The sequence below is a fragment of the Rhinolophus hipposideros genome (genome assembly GCF_964194185.1).
Source record: "Rhinolophus hipposideros genome assembly, chromosome: 1".
Classification (NCBI taxonomy): domain Eukaryota; kingdom Metazoa; phylum Chordata; class Mammalia; order Chiroptera; family Rhinolophidae; genus Rhinolophus; species Rhinolophus hipposideros.
In genome coordinates, this window is record NC_138047.1 from 14,368,814 (window position 1) to 14,387,210 (window position 18,397).

An 18,397-nucleotide genomic window follows, 5' to 3' on the forward strand; every position below is an offset into this window, starting at 1 on the left:
GAATTGCTGCCACTGTCCTGGAAGCCCCAGCCAGCTGCAAAAGCCAGAAGAATCACCATAAGTATTTCAACACCTGCTAGCTGGTGCCAAAACACAGCCAGTCCAGGTGGGGTTTGGGACAATAAAGACCCTGAGAACTCTCAGATGGCAAGCTGTGTTCCATCATGTCCACAAGTCATCCACACCCTCCTCTCCCCTCAAAAGTGACTCACATGTCACAGTTGAATTCTTGGATTCCACTTATTGCATTTTGGCTGAGTTTGACTGTATATGCACTGTAATTATGGTCTTCTAAAATAATATAATTTCAAATGGCAAGGCTCAGGATGACACTACAGAAGATTGAATGGAATTGTCCCACATCTTGCTCTGATCTCATAGAGCGATGAAAAGCACAAAAGCTCCAAATATCACCAAGGAAATTACTGAATTCCTCTTCTCAAGGAAGAGTTCTAATTGGAATTGTTCAACTGAGGACGTATTTTTTGAAGAAAAGGGTAATAAAATAAACAGAGCATCCACCCTATTTCACCCTCCATTTCTGGTAGTACAATCCTTAGTCAACATAACTCTTTCACCATACTCTTCTAGGATAGTAAATAAAGTTGGTTACAGTACAAGAAAGTTAAAAATAAATAAATAAATAAATAAATAAATAAATAAATAAATAAATAAATAAAACCAAAACAGTAACCGCAAGCAGAAACAAGCCAGTATCGGGAGGCTTTCAATCTTCCTGACATTTCCTTCCTTCTTCCTGGTGTACTTGGCTACTGGAGCATTTCTTGCAGCTGTGATGGCCTCGGCACCTGGATGAACAGCCCAACAAGCCAGACGCAAAGGGGTGGGAACAACTGGGTGACACGACCACATGCCCATCCTGAGATGGAACGTCCTTTCTCTTCTTTCTCTAGCCAGGCCTCTCATCAAGACCCTTGTTGAATGCTGGCGGTTGGAGTGTTTCAACCCTTGACAACGTAAGCAGCCTGAATTAAGTGCTGAACTTAGGACACAGGCATCGTTTTATCATCACACAAAACTCCAAAGGAAAACAGTAATCAAATGGCTGGATTGCTAAATCCACATAGTATTTAACCTTCAAGTTTAAATGTTATGTCTAACCTAACCTAATTTCCCAGTTTAGTATTTCTGAATGGAACCTTGCACAAACATTTCACGGGTGTGGAATCTGTGTGTATAACTTTGCCATCTGTGCTATGGGAAATGGAGTTCATTGGTAAGATGTAGAGTTAAATACAACATGGATCTTGCCTTCAGAGAGTTTATTGTCTCCCAACAAGTCAGGAAATCACTTACATTTCTCTAGATCTCAGTTGTCTTATGTATATAATTTGAGAACTGGATCAGGTACTTTTTGAGGTCACTTCTGTGACTCTAGGGCTCCTGCATCGTACACACCTTCTGCAGAACTCAAAGTTAGTGTGAAAGGTCATTGGCAAAATCATTTAATGACCTACTCATGAGTGGCATTAAAATCACCAAAAATTCTGTCCCTTAACAATCCTGTATTATAGTCTTGAAAATTGCTAAGAAAATAAATCTTTAATATTTCCATCACACACACACACACACACACACACACACACACACAGAGTAATTATGTGTTAACTAACCTTATTGTGATAATCATTTCACAATATAAACTGTATCAAATCATCAGGTTGTACACTTTAAACTTACCCAATGTTATATGTCAATTATATCTCAATAAAGCTGAAAAAATATCTGCCTTTTAAAAGTTACAAGTCTCCTCATTACTATCTCAAAATATCACATGGATTTTCATTTCCATGCCTATGCCTCTGTCCCTAACGGAGGTGACACCTTGTGCCTCCATTCATAGTTTGCTGCCCTCCTATGTGAAGCCTTATCTGACAGTGAGCGTCCACAAGCATCCATCTCCTTTTCCTATGGGTTCATTTAACACTTTGTCATTGCCGTATACAGTTTTATTAGCATTCACAGCAAGCCCATTGTCTTGCATTATTAATATATGATTAAGTACAATAGAGCTGTTATGGAACAAATAAAGTGCTATGGAAACACTGAAGTGAACAGATTAATTTCAACTAGAAGGACGGGGAGGTGGGAGGAAGCAACAGAGAAGAGATAATATTTGAAGACAATTGTTTTCAAGGACAGGACCTGGTAAAAGGTTCATGTGGAGTGGTGATGAGAGGTATAATCAATGCTGATTATAAGCTTTCAAGGTTGGGTCAATGAAAATTTGTTAAACAAATGAACTTCTAGCTGGGGTAGCTGAGTGATATGAATGCCATTTCCAATATAATAGAAAAATGAAGCAACATATGGGACGCAGGAGGATATTGAACTTGATTTTAGACACTTTAAAAGGTGCTTGTGAATAATTGATGTAGAGCTATTCAACCAGACACTTCTCTGAGGGCAGGGGAGAGTGTATGAGTTATTGGCAAGTACTCTATATCTTGTCTGTACATAGTGCTTTATGATTTTCAAAGGGCTTTTCAGAGCTATTGTCTACTGTTGATTTTGATTCTAACAACCTATGAAGTGTTTAGAGCAGGATTATAATTACCAGGCCCAAAGTAGTCCCCAAAGTGACAGCTGTGTCTATCCTACTGTTAACACAAGTAAACCCCTGAAGTTCAGAGAGGTTAACTGCTTTGCTCAAATAAGTGGGAGAACAGTGGAACCCCATGTTCTCACTATATATTTAAGGTTTATTTTTTAACCCCTAAGAGTGGTGATGGTTGATGCTGGGGTTGGGGGGGGCAGATATCATTTTGGACAATAGTCTGAAGAGAGAAAGAACATAAGGACTTTGTGGCAACCCTTATGTTTTCAGAACAAAGAAAAAAAAAGGAGCAAATGAAGGTGACCATATGACCTAGGTCCTTAAGGATTAAGGGTCTGTCATCCTTTGTCTGACAGAACGAAGCAGATTTCCAAGCGCACAGTAGGTCTCCACTATATGTGAGTGGAGTAATAATGGCAATAGATAACATGTTTGTCCAGTGGGCTGTGTCAGTGTAGGTACATGGAACAGGATGACATACTTTGAATGGCAGCTTCCTGAGGTGGGCCGGGTATGGCCAGCATTAAGAAGGGCTAAATAGATGTACATGGATAAGACAATGAACAGTTTTCCAGGGAAGGTGAGTGGAATGGAAAAAAGGAAGGGATGTAAGGAACACAGTGGCGGGTTTGAAGTAGAAGGTGCAGTTTAGGGCATAATTCTCCTGGCCAAACCAAGGAATACAGGGTCCTGCCTAGGGAGGGGCTGGTGGTGGGAATGACAGGCCCTTCGGAGATCGTGGGAAGGCCCAAGTCTAGGGTCCGAAAGGACCGACGGTTACAGGCACAACAGGATTCGGTTCATTTCCAGGCCACTTTGGGAGGTGGCCAACGGTGTGCCCAGGTCCTTCCCTCGGTGCCAGGGAAGCCCTGGTCTGCATGCAGCACTTCGAGTCTCACTAGCTCTCCCGACTCTTGGCCCCCGCAAGCGGCGGTTCCCCGAGACTCCCTCTTTCGCCTGACCTCCGCCTCCGGATGCTCCCCATCCTTCCCCCTTTCCTCTCTGGGGAGCAGAAGAGGATGCCTTGCGGGAGTCCTCACGCTGCCCGCGCCGCACACCCACCCCGCGGCCTCCTCAGCGGGCCCGGAGCGGCCACCGAGCTCGGCTGCGCCCCACGGGCCCCGCCGCCGCGGAACAGGAGCCGGAGCGCCGAGCCGCGGGTTAACGGTCCCACGACCGACCGCGCCCCGCCCGGCGGCGCCGCGGCTGCAGACCGCCCGCCCCCTGCGTCATGACGCCGGCGCCCAACGCGGAAGCCGCTCGCGGCGCGCCGGGTCCAGCCGCGGGCTGAGCGCCGAGCCGCGGCGGCGCAGGAGCCGGCTCTCGGTCCCGCACGAGCCGAGCGCAGCCCCTGTCTCCAGCCGGACGGAGCGGGCAGGGCGAGCGGAGCGGGGCCGGACGCGCCGGCGGGCGGAGCGGGGCGCGGCGCGTGGGGGCCGCCGCCGGGGGGATGCGGCTGCCTCCCCCGGCGGGCGAGTAGAGAGGGCGGGTCCCCGGCCTCGGGAGCGCGGCGGTGGAGGGGACAGAGGCGGCGGCCATGGCGACCCCCGGCAACCTGGGGTCCTCCGTGCTGGCGAGCAAGACCAAGACCAAGAAGAAGCACTTCGTAGCGCAGAAAGTGAAGCTCTTTCGGGCCAGCGATCCGCTGCTCAGCGTCCTGATGTGGGGGGTAAACCACTCGGTAAGTGCGGCGCGCAGTCCCTGTCCTCCTCCCGCTCCTCTTCCTCCTCGCTCCCTTCCTGCTGCTGCTGCAGCTCCTGCGGGACGGGGAGCCTGAGCGCGGCCCCGGCCCTCCGGCTGCTCGCCCTCCGGGGCTGCCCTCCTTCCGCGGCGCCTGGGTCACCCCCCCCCCGTGCGCACGCCCGCCTCTGCGGGCCGCCCGGGCGCCACTTGGACCCCATTTGGACCTGGGTCCGGATGCAGGACGAGGGGTCCCATCTGTATTTGAGCCCTGCAGCCGGTACCAGTGTCGCCCGCCTGCCCCCGTCCGTCCGCCGGTCGGTCTGTCACCGCAGCCGGGGGACTGGGAAGTTTGTGCGGGCTCGGCTCGCGGGGCTCAGCCTCGGGGGGGGGCTGCGGTCGGAGTCCCGGCAATCGCTCCCTCTTGCGGGGGGCGGCGGGGCGGCCCGTTCCTCCGCCAGCCGGCAGGTGTACCTGCCCGCGGCCAGGAGCGTCCTGAGCCTCCCCGCGGGGGAACGTGGGTGAGACTAGTGGACATCAGGGAGATCCGGACGGCGGCTTTAGCGCTGAGGTCCTTTTTTCCTTTCAAGGCGATTTTATGGGACACAGGAATCTCTCTGACAAAGAAAAGCCAGTGTAAATATGGCACTGGGGTTTAGCATCGTCCTCTGCTCCTCTTCCGCATCGCCCTGCCGCTGTGCTGGCTGGAGGGCTGCTCCGCGGGGAGGCTTCCTCCCCATCCCTCCTCCCCCACCTGGGAGCCGGGCCGAAGTCACAGACTGCGGAAGGGCGGCCCGGGGATGCCCGCGGGAGGGGGTCTCGGCGGGCGCGCGGGAAGGCGGTCTTGAGTGGACCGCACCGGTTCTGGGGCTTCTTTAAAAGGCCCGGAGGAGAATGCTTGGGAAGGTTAGCTAAACGCGCAGCCGGCGGTGGTGGAAGATGCGCCGCGGCGGGCTCTGCGGACTGCGGTTGGAGGGTCTCAAATAGCCTTCTGCTGATCTTACAGCGAGAAACTCCTGCAGCTTTAATCGCCCTAGGATCTGGAAACGTGATAGGGGCTGTTGGCTGAGCCATGAAAGTTTAAATGAGCCTGTGAATTTTGACCATGACCTTACCCACTGCAGTCAGTTAGCATGTGAGCTTGCTCTCCGTACTTTTGATATCAGTGGATTGTCTGTGTGCCCTTTTCAACATAATAAAGTGACAGAAAACTAGGCTCGTTTTTAAAAGAGCATTCTGAATTTAATGAAGTTGTTTAAAATGGCTCAAAAGCCTCGTACGTGTATTTTTCTTTCCCAAGCTGAGCTAGGGAAAAGGTGAAACACTATCAGGATTATGTTTGCATGGAGTGACAATTTTTTAAGAAGATTGAGGACTAATTATTTCTATCAGTCTAATGGCTGATCCATTTAAGTTTATTTTAACTTCCTGACAATCCTAATTAAGCAATTAGGAATGTCAGCTTTCACAACAGCATACATTACTGAACCAAAACTCTCCTAAGTTTTATTACAGTATGTAAAAGGAAAACTTTCCTATGTACTAAGTCTACAATTTAGAGTTATGTCTAATTCTGTTAAGCTTTTTAAAAAAATTATTTCTGTTGTGAGTTACTTTTTTTCAATTAATGTTGTTAGTGCTGTATTTATGGGTGCTTTTATCTCCTTTGGAGTTCTGGTGTTTTGGTCAGGAGAATGTTTATGTCTGAGGGTTTAATCTAGTAAACTAGTGTCAACAATATATTGCTGAAAAAGAGTGCTCTCTGGGAATTAGTCTAAATTCCAGTTTACTTTAGAAAAATCTTGTAATTGTGCGTATAGTACTGTAACCACTTATGTTGGTACTTTATATTTATGAATTGCTACATTTGTTTTAGAATTTTTTGCCAATTGGAAGTATTTTGAAACTACTTAAGGCTTATATAAGTAATATTTACTTTGAAGATCGTGCATTTTGTGTTACTTTCTTTTGCTTTCATGAAAAGTTAGCAATTCTAAGTATAGTCATCCAGAGAAGTCAAGTTTCCATAGTATGTAATGTAACCATGTTATTCATTCAACAAATATATGTGAGGCCACAAAAAAGTGCCAGCCACTGTGCAAATATTGCTAAAAAAGTGTCTCATGTTTTTGGCCAAATATGTTTGAGGGCTCTGAGAAAAGTCTATTTCACAGCCTACTTTTTCAAAATGTCTGTTTTATTTATTATTTTTTGAAAAAAAAAGAAAGGAAGTGTGTATAAAGATGAAATCTAAGCATTTTAGATGACGTGTTTCTGGCTGATTTCAGTTTAGGCAACACAGTCTAATGTTAGATAAATGTTTTTATATGCCCTTGTGTGCACCCAAGTTCATAGTATATAATATGAGAATAAATAGGTCTGCATTATTAAGAAGGAGCAAGCATGATGTTGTGTATGAATGGGGACATCTGAGAAAGCACAGCAGAGAAGGAACAGATCATTCAAATCAAGAATCTTTTCTACATTTCTAATGTGATCAGAATTAATGGGAAAAGATTTGTTATGAGTATAGCAATTTAATGCTTGTAAAATTCATTTGGATTTGTCTTAAGATCATTTAGAAATAGCCATACTTTTGGAGCACCAAAAGGGAACTGCTAATTTGTTTTCTTATGTAGGCATCTTCTACGGGTATTGGGAACCTTCTGCGTACTGTGGTAAAATACTAATTCTCTAATTCTTTTGACCTTGGGCATGTTAGCTAGTGTTGCATGAATGTTTGCATCTGTGAAGTAAGGTGATTGGACTGGATGATTTCGAAGTTTTTTGTAACTTCAAGATGCAACTGTTTTTAGAGTTTGCTAGGTTCATAGCATTATTAGGATGCACTGACTAGTAATAGTAATAGTATGTAACACGGTTGCTTGCTGTTATAACCTTGCCAATGCAGCAGCATTCAAGGCCATGTAGAGGGAAGGAAATCCAAGGTGACTGAGAGATGTGTGAACCACGCGATTGTTGGATTGATTGTAGTTAGACTGCATTGCAATCAAACTATCTGATTTATACTATCTGATTGAAGTATAAAAACTTGCAATTAAGTTAGGAATTTTCAAGTCCATTGTGGCGGTAATTCTCAATAAGAATAATCCTGACTTCGTGTGGTTAATTTGATATGTTACTGCTTTCTAACTTAAAATACCCATCAGTGAATGGATCACTGCCAATTTTTAAGTATTTTAAGCAGAGACTCTAATTGAATACATAAAGGAAAAGACAATTTAAGAAGGCCATTTTGTCTTGTTACATTTGAAATTAAACTAAAAATGATCAGGCAGTTAGCTTCTTAAAATTATATTTTAATAGTGTGTAAAGCATGTAGATGATCTGAGCCAAGACTTGTTTTAAACAGATATTCTAAGAGATTTTTATGCAGAGTGACATGTGAGTCTTTTAGAAGTTATATTTAAAGACCTATTTAAGTATCTAGAGGAAGACATTATCTCTATAGAAAAAAAAATTAAAGGATATAAAACTTGTTTAAAACAAATATAGAATCGAGAACCAGCCATTATCTTTTGGTTATAAGCCATAGAAACACAAACGAATTTTGGCAAAAATTTTAACTATTTGGAGGATTTTGGAGTGCTATCACTGAGGGAGTTAGGATTGGTAAGCAAACCAGGAGAAGAACACGAATAGGGCTTCCAAAACTTTTGGGTCTGGGTGCTTGGGTGCTGTTGGGACTTTTCTGACCTTTTTGGCCTTATTCTTCCTCATAGCAGACAGGTTTCCTCCACAGGGCAGGGAACTATTGTTTCCTGAATTTCACATTTTGTACTTTCTGCCCTCTAAAAGGGACTTTCTGGCTCAGATTCAGTTATAAAAATCCCATGGAAGAATTCTGACTGGGCTGTTTTAGGTCGTTCATTGCCTTTCCCCTGGATGGAGCGTTTATAAAATGGTGACAGCTCCTGCCTGTTGGAGTTGGGGGGCGGGAAACAGTTCCTAAAAGAAGGGAAAGGGCCTGGACGGGGAGTTTCAGGCAGGTGCCTGTCCTAGTAATCGAGGTGTTTATCTTGGTGTTGTGTACCGCATTTTGTGTTTTAACTAAGATGTGGTTTTCTGGATGCTCATAGCTTTTGTTACATTTTCAAGGTCCAGGACTGGAAATAGTATACTATATTGTATATACTATAAATTGTGTATCTATTGTATAAATTGTATATTATATATATATATATATATATATATAGTATATACTATAAATACTATATTGGAGAAATAGTGATGTCTTTTAGGTTTGTGGGTTCATATTCGGGCATTGGAAAAGATAAAAGAAAACCAGGTTTAAAAATGAAATTTGGACTATGAAATACTGACTGAATAGAATACAGTAAGGTAATTAAAATCATAATTAGCTAGACATTAAATGAAACTCATTGAGTAGAACCCAACTAATCGTTTATTCAAGAACTAGTCTCATACTATTTTGTTTCCTTCCCTTTTTAGAGGACAGTAGAATGCCAAGCAGACATACACAAAGTTTTTTATCTGGGAAATAGTTTCATAAGCCCTAAAATTTGGGATAATAGCCTGAGAACAGAATACATGTTCTTCTCATACACCTTAGAGTAAACTTAGAGTATTTAAAATGATACCCACGGCAGGACAGTGATTTCTCTTTCTATAGTAGTGTTGTCTGCTATGCCTTTCAAAAGATTTTCAACAAGAATTGTGATAAACAAACAAAATCTACCTTAAGCTGATTAGAAAATACAGTCAACCAGAGTAATTCATTTTGCCAGTACATCCTTTGAAATATAAATTTTGGAACTGAAAGGAATTGGTGGAATTTGGCAAAATGGTCTGGGCTCAGATAGATTAGGTTCAAATCCTGCCCCCATCATTTATAGGCTCTTTGAGCAGATAGATGATTTAGCCATTTTGAGCCCCAATGTATTTTTTCTTAGATGATGATTACCTCACAGGATTATTTTGAGGGTTAAGTAAAATTATGTATTTAAAGCCTAGCACTGTTATTAGCACATAATAAGGATTCAGTAGTTGATACTTAGAAATGATCAGATCAGAAGCAGTTAGGCTGATAGCATATTAATAAACACTAGACAAGTGCTTCTCAAAATTGAATGTGTATATGAATCACTTGGGGACATTTTAAAAGTGCAGATTCTGACTCACGTATGGGGTGAGTCCTGAGATTCTGTATTTATCACGCTCTTAGGTTGATGCTGCTTGTCCCGGGCTGCACTTCAAGTAGTAAGAGAGTAGAAGGAATGTTCGGGACTTGTGCCCTGACTGTAGGTGATGAATCCTTGGCAGAAGGGTGGCCCCGTGAGAGTTAGAAAAGTTAGGAGAAGGAATTGTGTGTTAAAAAGGATATGTATACATATTTTTAATTTAAGAAGTGTTGGGTGATAGTGAGTGGGCAGTGCCCACCTGTGTGGTGTTGGAAGGTGGTATTAGCACTCGGGAGCAAGGTTAGGGCAGGGATGGAGAATTGAGAATTGTCCATGCAGGATTGGTAAGCCGTGGGGGTAGATTAGATCTCGGAGGGAGAAGTGGGAACACTGGGGCACTTGCTTTGAAGAAAGGAGCAAGGAAGAAGAAACAGAAAGCAGGAGAACACTCAGCAAGAAGACCAGCATAATTGGATGCTTCGGAGATAACGATGGTCCTGGATGTACTTTTTTGAGATAGTGGTTCATTGGGGGTGTTTGTGTGTGTGTGTTTGTGTACTGTGTGTGTGTGTGTGTGTACAGTGTGTAAGCTTAAAGATCTAAGGAGTGAATGAGTGAAAGTAGAGGCAGCCCTTCTTTAGAAGGTTAGAAGTAGAAGGAAGGTGAAAGATGCTATTTTATTTAGAAATACCTACATGTTTTCCTTGATGCCATGCCATCTCTTCCTTTCCATTCTCACCTCTACCAATCCTAACCAGATTTATTTCTCTCTTTCTGTTATATTATAGATACATCTTAGCTTTTTCCCCTGTCTCTAGTTTTATGCACATTTCCGTTTTTGTCATGGACCCCTATAACAGTCCAGTGAAGGCTATGGACCCCTTCTTAGAATAATGTTTTTGAACAAATAAGTGAAAGTATGTAGGGTACATACTACCAAGCTCACTGATCCTCTGGCTCTATCCAGGGGCCACTTGAAGGTTCATGGAACCCAGTGAAGGCAGGGTGGGAAACGGGAGAGCACACAGTGGCCAGGAAGGACACTACATAGTAGGGACACTACATAGTAGGAACACTGCACAGGTCGGGTTAATGACCTACTGAGGTCACAGTGCTGGCTGGTGGTGTGATTGAAACCTGTAGCCTGTCCCCTTACTCATGGATCTGTGCTGCCCGGGCAGCCCTGGGAGTTATTAATTTCATTGTGATACTTTCTTTCCTTAGTCTTAAAAGCTTTGACGGAGTACAGTGGTCCCCTCCTTATCTGTGGGGGATATGTTCCAAGACCCCCAATGGGTACCTGAACCATGGATACTACCGAGCCCTAGAGGTACTATTTAATTTATAAATCAGTCACAGTAAGAGACTAACAACAGTAATGAATAATAAAAGAGAACAATGAAAACCATATACTGTAATAACTGTTATGTGAATGTACCCCCCCCCCCATCCCACCCCTCTTACTTAACCAATCTGATGGCTACTAAATGACTAACTGGCAGGAAGTGGATATACTAGTCAAAGGTATGATTCACGTCCTTGGCGGGATGGAGAGGTAAGGTGAGAGATTTCATCACATTACTCAGAAGAGGGTACGATATAGAACTTACGAATTTTTAATTTCTGAAATGTTTCATTTAGTATTGTTGGACTGCTGTTGACCACAGGTACTTGTACCATAGAAAGTAAAACTGCAGATAAGGGGTGAATACTGTATTAGCTATTAATGTGGAGGAAAACTGTTTGAAAACATTGTTTTTCTTTTACAAAAAGAAAACCATTGCTATGTTCAAAGAATGTAGGAAGGAAAAAAATATATATATAATACATACATATACATATATATATATTTTACATATATATGTAAAATTTACTCATGAACAATGTTGTAGGGAGTTTTAAAATAGTAATGTACTTAAAGATAAGCCTTTTACATTTAAAGTAAGTCTTTATAGTGTCTCATCTGTCTGCAGTGGTTTAGAACTTGCACTGGTTGGTTGGCTGTGTGACCTTGGGCAAGTCATTTAGCTTCTGTTTCTCAGTTCCTTTTTTTATAAAAGGAGATAAAAAGTAGTACCTTTTATAGAGATTTGATATGTGCATTAAATAAGTCGGTACTTGTAAGATACCTAAAGAGTTGCTGGCATATGTTAAGTTTGTAGTAAATGTTAAGCTGTTGTTATTACTTTTTAAAAAATATTTTAAATGATAAAACATGTTAAATTAATTGTTACATTATCCTGCTTCATAAATATAAAGTCCCCATTGTACTTGGCATCCTTATACATCTTTGAGTTACAAATTAATCACTTTAGAATTATCCTTGTGTCCTTGCTTGAATTTCTGAATCTCTTTGGTTATAATGTTCTTTATTGTATCTTTAATGCTTCCACTAGTGATCACGTTGTTTGAAGTGTCAAAAATTTAATTCATAGTCATTAGTTGCAAGTGATATCAGCTATCAATTTGATATTTTACTTTTTTTTTAATGATAAGAGACACTGTGCAAGATGCTTGGGATGCAAAATGAATATATTATAGGCCCTGCCCGCAAATTGCTTATAAAGGCAGGGACACAGACATATGTATAAATAGCTATCAGGAATGGTGGGGGTATACAGTGGCGTGGTCAGAGTATAAACCACATGAAGACAACATTTGAGCAAGGGGATAATGGAGATGAAGGGGTAGGCATGAGGATATCTTAGGGAAGTGCATTTTAGGCAGAGAGAATAGCTGGTGCAAAGGCCCTGAGGCTAGTGCTGGCTTGGCATGTGTAGGAAGCTGCAAGGAAGCCTGTGTAGCTAGAGCAGAGTGAGAAAGGGGGAGAGTGATAGGAACGAACCGGGATTGGGGAGTGGATCATGATTACTTCTCCCAGGACTCTTGGAGAAGGGTTCAAGAGGAGCTACGGCCTAAAAGACGGAGTAGGATCTCCCAGTTGGAAAGGCATATATGGCCAAGGGGACCACACTGGCAAAGTAAGCAGACCGAGTGGAAAATGGTGAGAGATCTGGTATGGCCACTCACTCAAGTGTAATCCACAGAATGGTGGCACCAGCCATCACCCAGGAGCCTGTTAGAAATGTGGAATTATGGGCCTTTCTGCATACCTGGAACAGAATGTTCATTTTATTAAGACAGGTGATTTGTAAGCGAATTCCAGTTTAGGAAGTACTGGCTAGGGTAAATCTTTGGTTTCAAACCCTGGGGTTCCTTGGTGGTGCCTTAGAGGCTGAGGGAAGGGGGCCGAGCTGATGGGGGAATTGAGCCCCTGCCTCATCATCACCCAGAGCAGCTCCTTTTGTCCTCTTCCTCCTTCCTCTCCTTCTCCTTCTTCCTCTCTTCTCTTCTTCCTCCTCCCCTTCCTCCCTCTTCCCCCTCTTCTCACTGAATACATACTGTATATATCCAGGGGAAAATACGTACATGGGCAAAGGTTCTGTAGCCAAGACTATTGAAAACCACAGAGGTAACTGGTGGGAATGTTAGGAGATGGCTGAAAAAGTAGTTGGAGGCCAGATTTGAAAGGTTGAGCAGCTGATGTGTGCCAGAGAAACACGTAACAGCGGTTCTGACAAGGGCCACTTTTAAATTTACCGTAACTCCCAAGTAGTACTCAACCCCCAAATTTTACTCTTAGCGTGTACTCTGCTGTTTGAAACTTTCTTACCATTTCCTCTCCTTAAACTTCTCTTTAGCGGTTTGTCCCTTTGCCCTCCCCACAGCTGGTAATCTTTAGCTTTAGAAAACATTGAACAAATAGAAGCGATCAACTTCCACTCTTCACCTAGTCTACCAACTTTTGGATGGCTGAATCCATCAACCTTCACACAGGCTGGAGGGCTGCACTGTCTGGTTTGGTACCTTCTACTACTCACACATGGCTATTTAAATTTCGTTTAATTTAAGTGAAATCTTAAGATACAGTCTCATATCAAGTGCTTAGTAGCTGCATGTGGGTGGTGGCTACTGTATTGGACAGTCTGAGTATAGACTTTTGTAGCACTTTCTGTTGGACAGTGCTCTCTGCTCTGGGACTTCCTATGTTGAAAACAAAATATTCACCATGAGAAAAATCTCGCCTTTGATGTCACATCTCTCACTGTGGCCTTGTCCACTTTCTGTTCCTTTTTGTAGCAAACATTAAGAAGCCTTGTCTAAAGCTGTCGCCTATTGTCTGTAGTTTCTCTTCTGCTTTCACCTGCCACTCTCCGTCTCTTGCTCCAATCTCGCTTTCATCCCCACCACAGCGAGGAAACTGCTCTCTGCATCACGAACGCTGTTCATGGTCATGCTTTCAAATCCAGGGGTTGCCTTGTTTTGTCAGTTCTTGTTTTCCTTCGGCCTCGCCAGGCACTCCTCGTCTTATGTGCCTTATCAGGTTGCTCCTCTTTATCCAATCTTCAAGTGTTGGAATGCCCCAGGTCTCTGTCCAGGGTCTTCTTCTGTAATAGACACATTTTATTTACCCAAGCTTATTTAGTCTCATAGCTTTTGATACCATTTCATGCTGATGATTGAGACAGTTCTATCTTCAGCTCTAACTTACCCACTGGGCTCCATATTTAGTTTCTTGCCGCATATCTTCACTTGAATACCTGCCTAATAAGCATTTCAGAAGTGTCCCAACCAAGAGTTTTAATTTCTTCTCCCCACCCTACCCCACCTCCTGTCATGCCCTAAACCAGTTTCTTCCTCATCTCAGCAAACAGACCACTGTTTGCCCAGGTACTCAGGCCAAAAACCTAGGAACCAACCTCGACCCCTCGTTTTTCATCAGCACTTTAATTTTTCAGTCCTGAATCTTCCTGCGTCTCTTCTCCAGTTTAAATTCTCTTTCTTTAGAACACTGCAGTGCTATCCCTGTATTCATCCTTGCCCTGTTTTAATCCAAATCCTTTGCAGTGGGGGCAGAATGATCTTTCTGAAATGTAAATGATACCATGTCGCTTCTTCAGTGAAAACCTTCCAGTTCCATTGTGAATAAATCCCAAACCCTCAGCTACACTACGCCTTGTAAGGTCTTGGGGGCTTGGCCCCTGCTTCCTGCTTCGCCTGCAGCCCTTACCACTCACTTCCTGACTTCTTCCTTCCAGCCACTGGTCTTTTTCTGTTCCTTACACAAGCCAACCTCACAGCAGCCACAGAGCTTCTGCATTTACTTTCCTCTTTGTCTGGCATGTTCTTCCCTCAGACCCCTGCTTGGCATTTCAGTCTCCGCTGACACGGTTGCCTTTTTATGGTCTCTCTGAGCCCCTCATCTAAAGTAGCCGCGTCACTCACATATTCCTCTTTTATTTTTCTCTGTGTATGACACTTCACACCTGGAAACTGAGTTGTTTACTTGTTTATTATTTATATTCCAACTAGGATGTTGAGTTCCATAGCAGCAGAGACTTTGTTTTATTTACTGCCTACTCCCTGCACCTAGAACTGTGCTTGTATGTAGCTGGCGCCCAACAAGTACTGCTGAGTGAATCAGTGAAACTGGAATCTTATAAATGGTAGGCCATTAGTGCTTAACTGGTGGACCATGGGCCCTTGCACATTAAATTTTCAACATTGTATAAAATGTAGTTTTGCTGAGATTGAGCAGAGTGTTTAGAGAATTTTGATGAGTAGGTTGTGCAACGCATTAGAGTGAGGGAAACCTTGCTGCACGTTGGTGATAAAGAGGGGTGGGGTAACCATGAGCCCACGTCAGAGAAAGCTGTGTTTACAGCCGCGTGCCAAGACCTTTGCCTCAGGAACATGGCAGTGAAGGGTCAGAAAGGAAACCCCTCGCCGTAGAAAAGCACCGGGTGAACCGTGTGAAGACTACGAGTGCGTTTCTGAACAATCTGAGACGTTATTATATAGAAGAGTGTGCACTGCAGTGCTATTTCTGGTTTATTCCGTGTAGTTCGGACCTTTTAATGGTTTCAGTTATGCCTCTACCGATTCTAATATTCAGAAGTGTGCCGGAAGTGAAATGTAAGGTGTTTTGAACATTGTAAGAATCGTGATAATCCCTGTATCTCAAATCTTTGTGGGTCTCTTTCGAGCACGTTATGTTTCTACTGGTTCTTAATCTTGGGGCCTCGTTTTCATACTTCCCTTGGTTGTCTTCGGCTGAGAGCTTCTCACTTCCCTTGGACAATTATTTAGGGACAATTATTTGGGGACAGTTCTTTGAGTCTTAGGGTGAAAGTGTGTCCCTCTAGAGAGAACTGTTGTTGCCAGGTGGCCAGGGCTGCAGCAGACCAAGGCCATTTTAAACTATGCTCACAGCTTGGAATTTTTTGGACCTCCTGGTGATATAAATTTGGGCTGCAGCCCCCTTGGGGTGGAATGATTTATTTTTGGTTCACCTTTACCCTGAAGGTATGAACCTTGTGGGTCGTAGCCATAATGGAGAAAGAGTTTTCTATTAAAGGGCCTCTGGCATTTTTCAGGAAACTGCCAAACCTTTCTTCAGGTGCCATAATGCTCACCGTCTTCTATTTTTAGGATTTTATTAGTTTTCTTTTTTCACTTATTTCTGTTGAAATTACTTTTTCTTTTAGGCTTGGTTATTTAGGATTAGAATCATAGCTGCAAGTTGGGACACCTTAACATTCAGAGCTGTGTTATTTGTCATTGTAATAAACATACTTTGCTTTTGTTTCCTCACCCTGGACTTTGAGGAAGGTATTCCATATTAATTAACCCAAGAATGACCTCTGGCATGGCATATCACATAATCTGCACAAAGACACCTGTGTGGGGGATGAAATTAGTGTTGCCACCTGCACACCATGGCAAGGGTGGCATTAGCCAGAGACAGACCCCTTTTTTGTCATTTCCTGCACAGAGGCAGCTCATTTTCCGATGTGCACAGAGGTACCCTGTGTGCTAGCAGCTGCCCTGCTTTGCCTTGCTTTTCTGAGTCATGCATCCAAAATTTCTCATGTCAGGTTCTTAAGAGTTGGTATCCTTGAGGCAGCTTTCAAGTGGTGTTTATGCTGGAAAGAAAAAGCGAGGTTTACAAAGGTACAGATTTTAATCTGCTTTAGGAAATGCATAATTATGTGGTCTTTTCTCCTACATGCATGCTTCTGTAATGCAAATTAGTCCACACAAGACTGCTAACTAGGGGATGATGGCATATGATGGCAGTTGGTCCAGACAGGCGTTTCCTTGAACACGTCTGTTTGGTGCATGCAGGTAACGGCAGCAGTATGCAAAGTATACAGCGTGGCGGAAGACAGGCCAGGTAGGACAGCGGGGCTGTGCTCCTCACCCCGCATCTTTGTTCTGCCTCTGACTCAGATGACCAGGCACTTGGTGTTGGAAGTACTAATTTCATGGTCTCTCGAATCTTTGTGCATTTTGTCCTAGTCTGTAATATATAGCATTATAAATAGAAACATTGGCATTTACAATTTATTTTGCATAACTATATGCACAGACTGGATTCTCCCTAATCCCCACAAAAACACACAATCATTGTCGTTGTTTTGTTTCCAGGGGTATTAACCAGGTATAAATAGATACTAGAAGCCTTGCTGACTGAGACGTCCATAGTCTTAAAAATTTGAAGACACTGATCTAAGCAAGCAGACTAATTTCTTCATGAGCCCTCTTCAACTTCCTTAATAATCCCCCTCCTGCCTGGCCATGTTGCGCTCCGACTCTCTCACACTCCCAGGTGTCGAGTGTGTTCATACATCTTTCACAAGTCTGCCCTGACTCCTTAAGTTTCCATGTCTCCCAAATTACCTGTCTCACTGTACCTTCTCGAAAATTTCCTCTAGCTTTTTTCTGTGCCCAGAAACCGGAGAAGAAACTTTTCAACTGACCCCCCCTCCCCTTATAGAACTCAACTTGTAATATGTTTCCCCATAGAAACAAACAGCCAACTTACAAATTTTTGGAACACAACTTTTGGAATACAACCTATTCATAAATTAGATCCTGCTTGCACACAGATGAAAAGTTCAAATGCTTTGGCATAGAAAGAACTGTTCAGAAACAATTATAATAAGCCCATAAGGCACTTGGATTTTTTTTTTTTTTTTTTCACACTGAGCCAAAGTAGGAGGACAGGAGCAAATTTAAGAGACATTTTAATTAAAAAAAAAAAAAAAAAAAAAAAAAAGTTAGGAGAAGCTAGTATATCCCTTTGTCTTACTTTTCTCTTGCAGTTTTGACATCAGATATTCACAAATTGAAAACATGCTGATCAAGATTTGATCCAGTAAATAGCCCTTAGTGAATATTTTTATTCTGTGTTACATGAAACGTCTTTGTTATGTTTATTTAGGTGAACTAGAAATATTCATGGTTCAGAGGAATTTAAATTCTAATAAGTACAGAGGAAAAATGTGTATGTGTGTGTGTGTTAAATTTTCTGTATGGAAAACTCAAAAATATTGACAAATATAGTGGAGAATTATTGTAATCATTTTATCCAGGAACAATCAGTGTTAATATTTTGGTGTGTACCTTTCCAGTATCTTTTTTTTAAGTGCCTTTGAGATTATACTGTCTATATATTTCCTCATATTATTATGTGTTCTTCATAATGATAATTTTTAATGACTTCCTGATAGTCTAATGAAGTTGTAATAGTCTCTGTATTGGTTCCAGTGTTTTGCTGCCATAGGAGTGCTGCAATCAACGTCTCCTTGTATAAAACTTTTTCTTATTTTGGATGATTTCCTTAGAAAAGAGTTCCCTTTTGGGGAATTACTTCATCAGAGGATTTAAGTATGTTAAGTCTCTTAGTACATGTTGCCAGGTTGATTCCGGAGAGCTGTACCAGTTTTTAACCCCAGCCATGTGGATGAGAGTTCTTTTCCACACCTGCTTTGAGTATTTCTAAGTTGAACAGCAAAGATTGGAATAAAAAGATACGCATTTCTTTATGTATTTTTTTAGAGGATCCTTTTAAAACTTATTTAAAGCTCTATTGAAAGGAATTTTAGGCAGTTCCACAAAAGAGGGTGCATGC

General features: G+C 42.7%; 1 protein-coding gene across 1 annotated transcript in view; it reads left to right on the plus strand.

Annotated features, from left to right (window-relative positions):
- The first annotated feature begins 3,990 nt into the window (after positions 1–3,990).
- The window catches only part of PIP4K2A (phosphatidylinositol-5-phosphate 4-kinase type 2 alpha), a 151,090-nt gene continuing 136,683 nt past the window's right edge, over positions 3,991–18,397 (plus strand). The window contains exon 1 of the mRNA XM_081055452.1: positions 3,991–4,259. Within this exon, the coding sequence (XP_080911578.1) occupies positions 4,116–4,259 (144 nt within the window). The 5' untranslated portion in view covers positions 3,991–4,115. The remainder of the gene's footprint in view (positions 4,260–18,397) is intronic.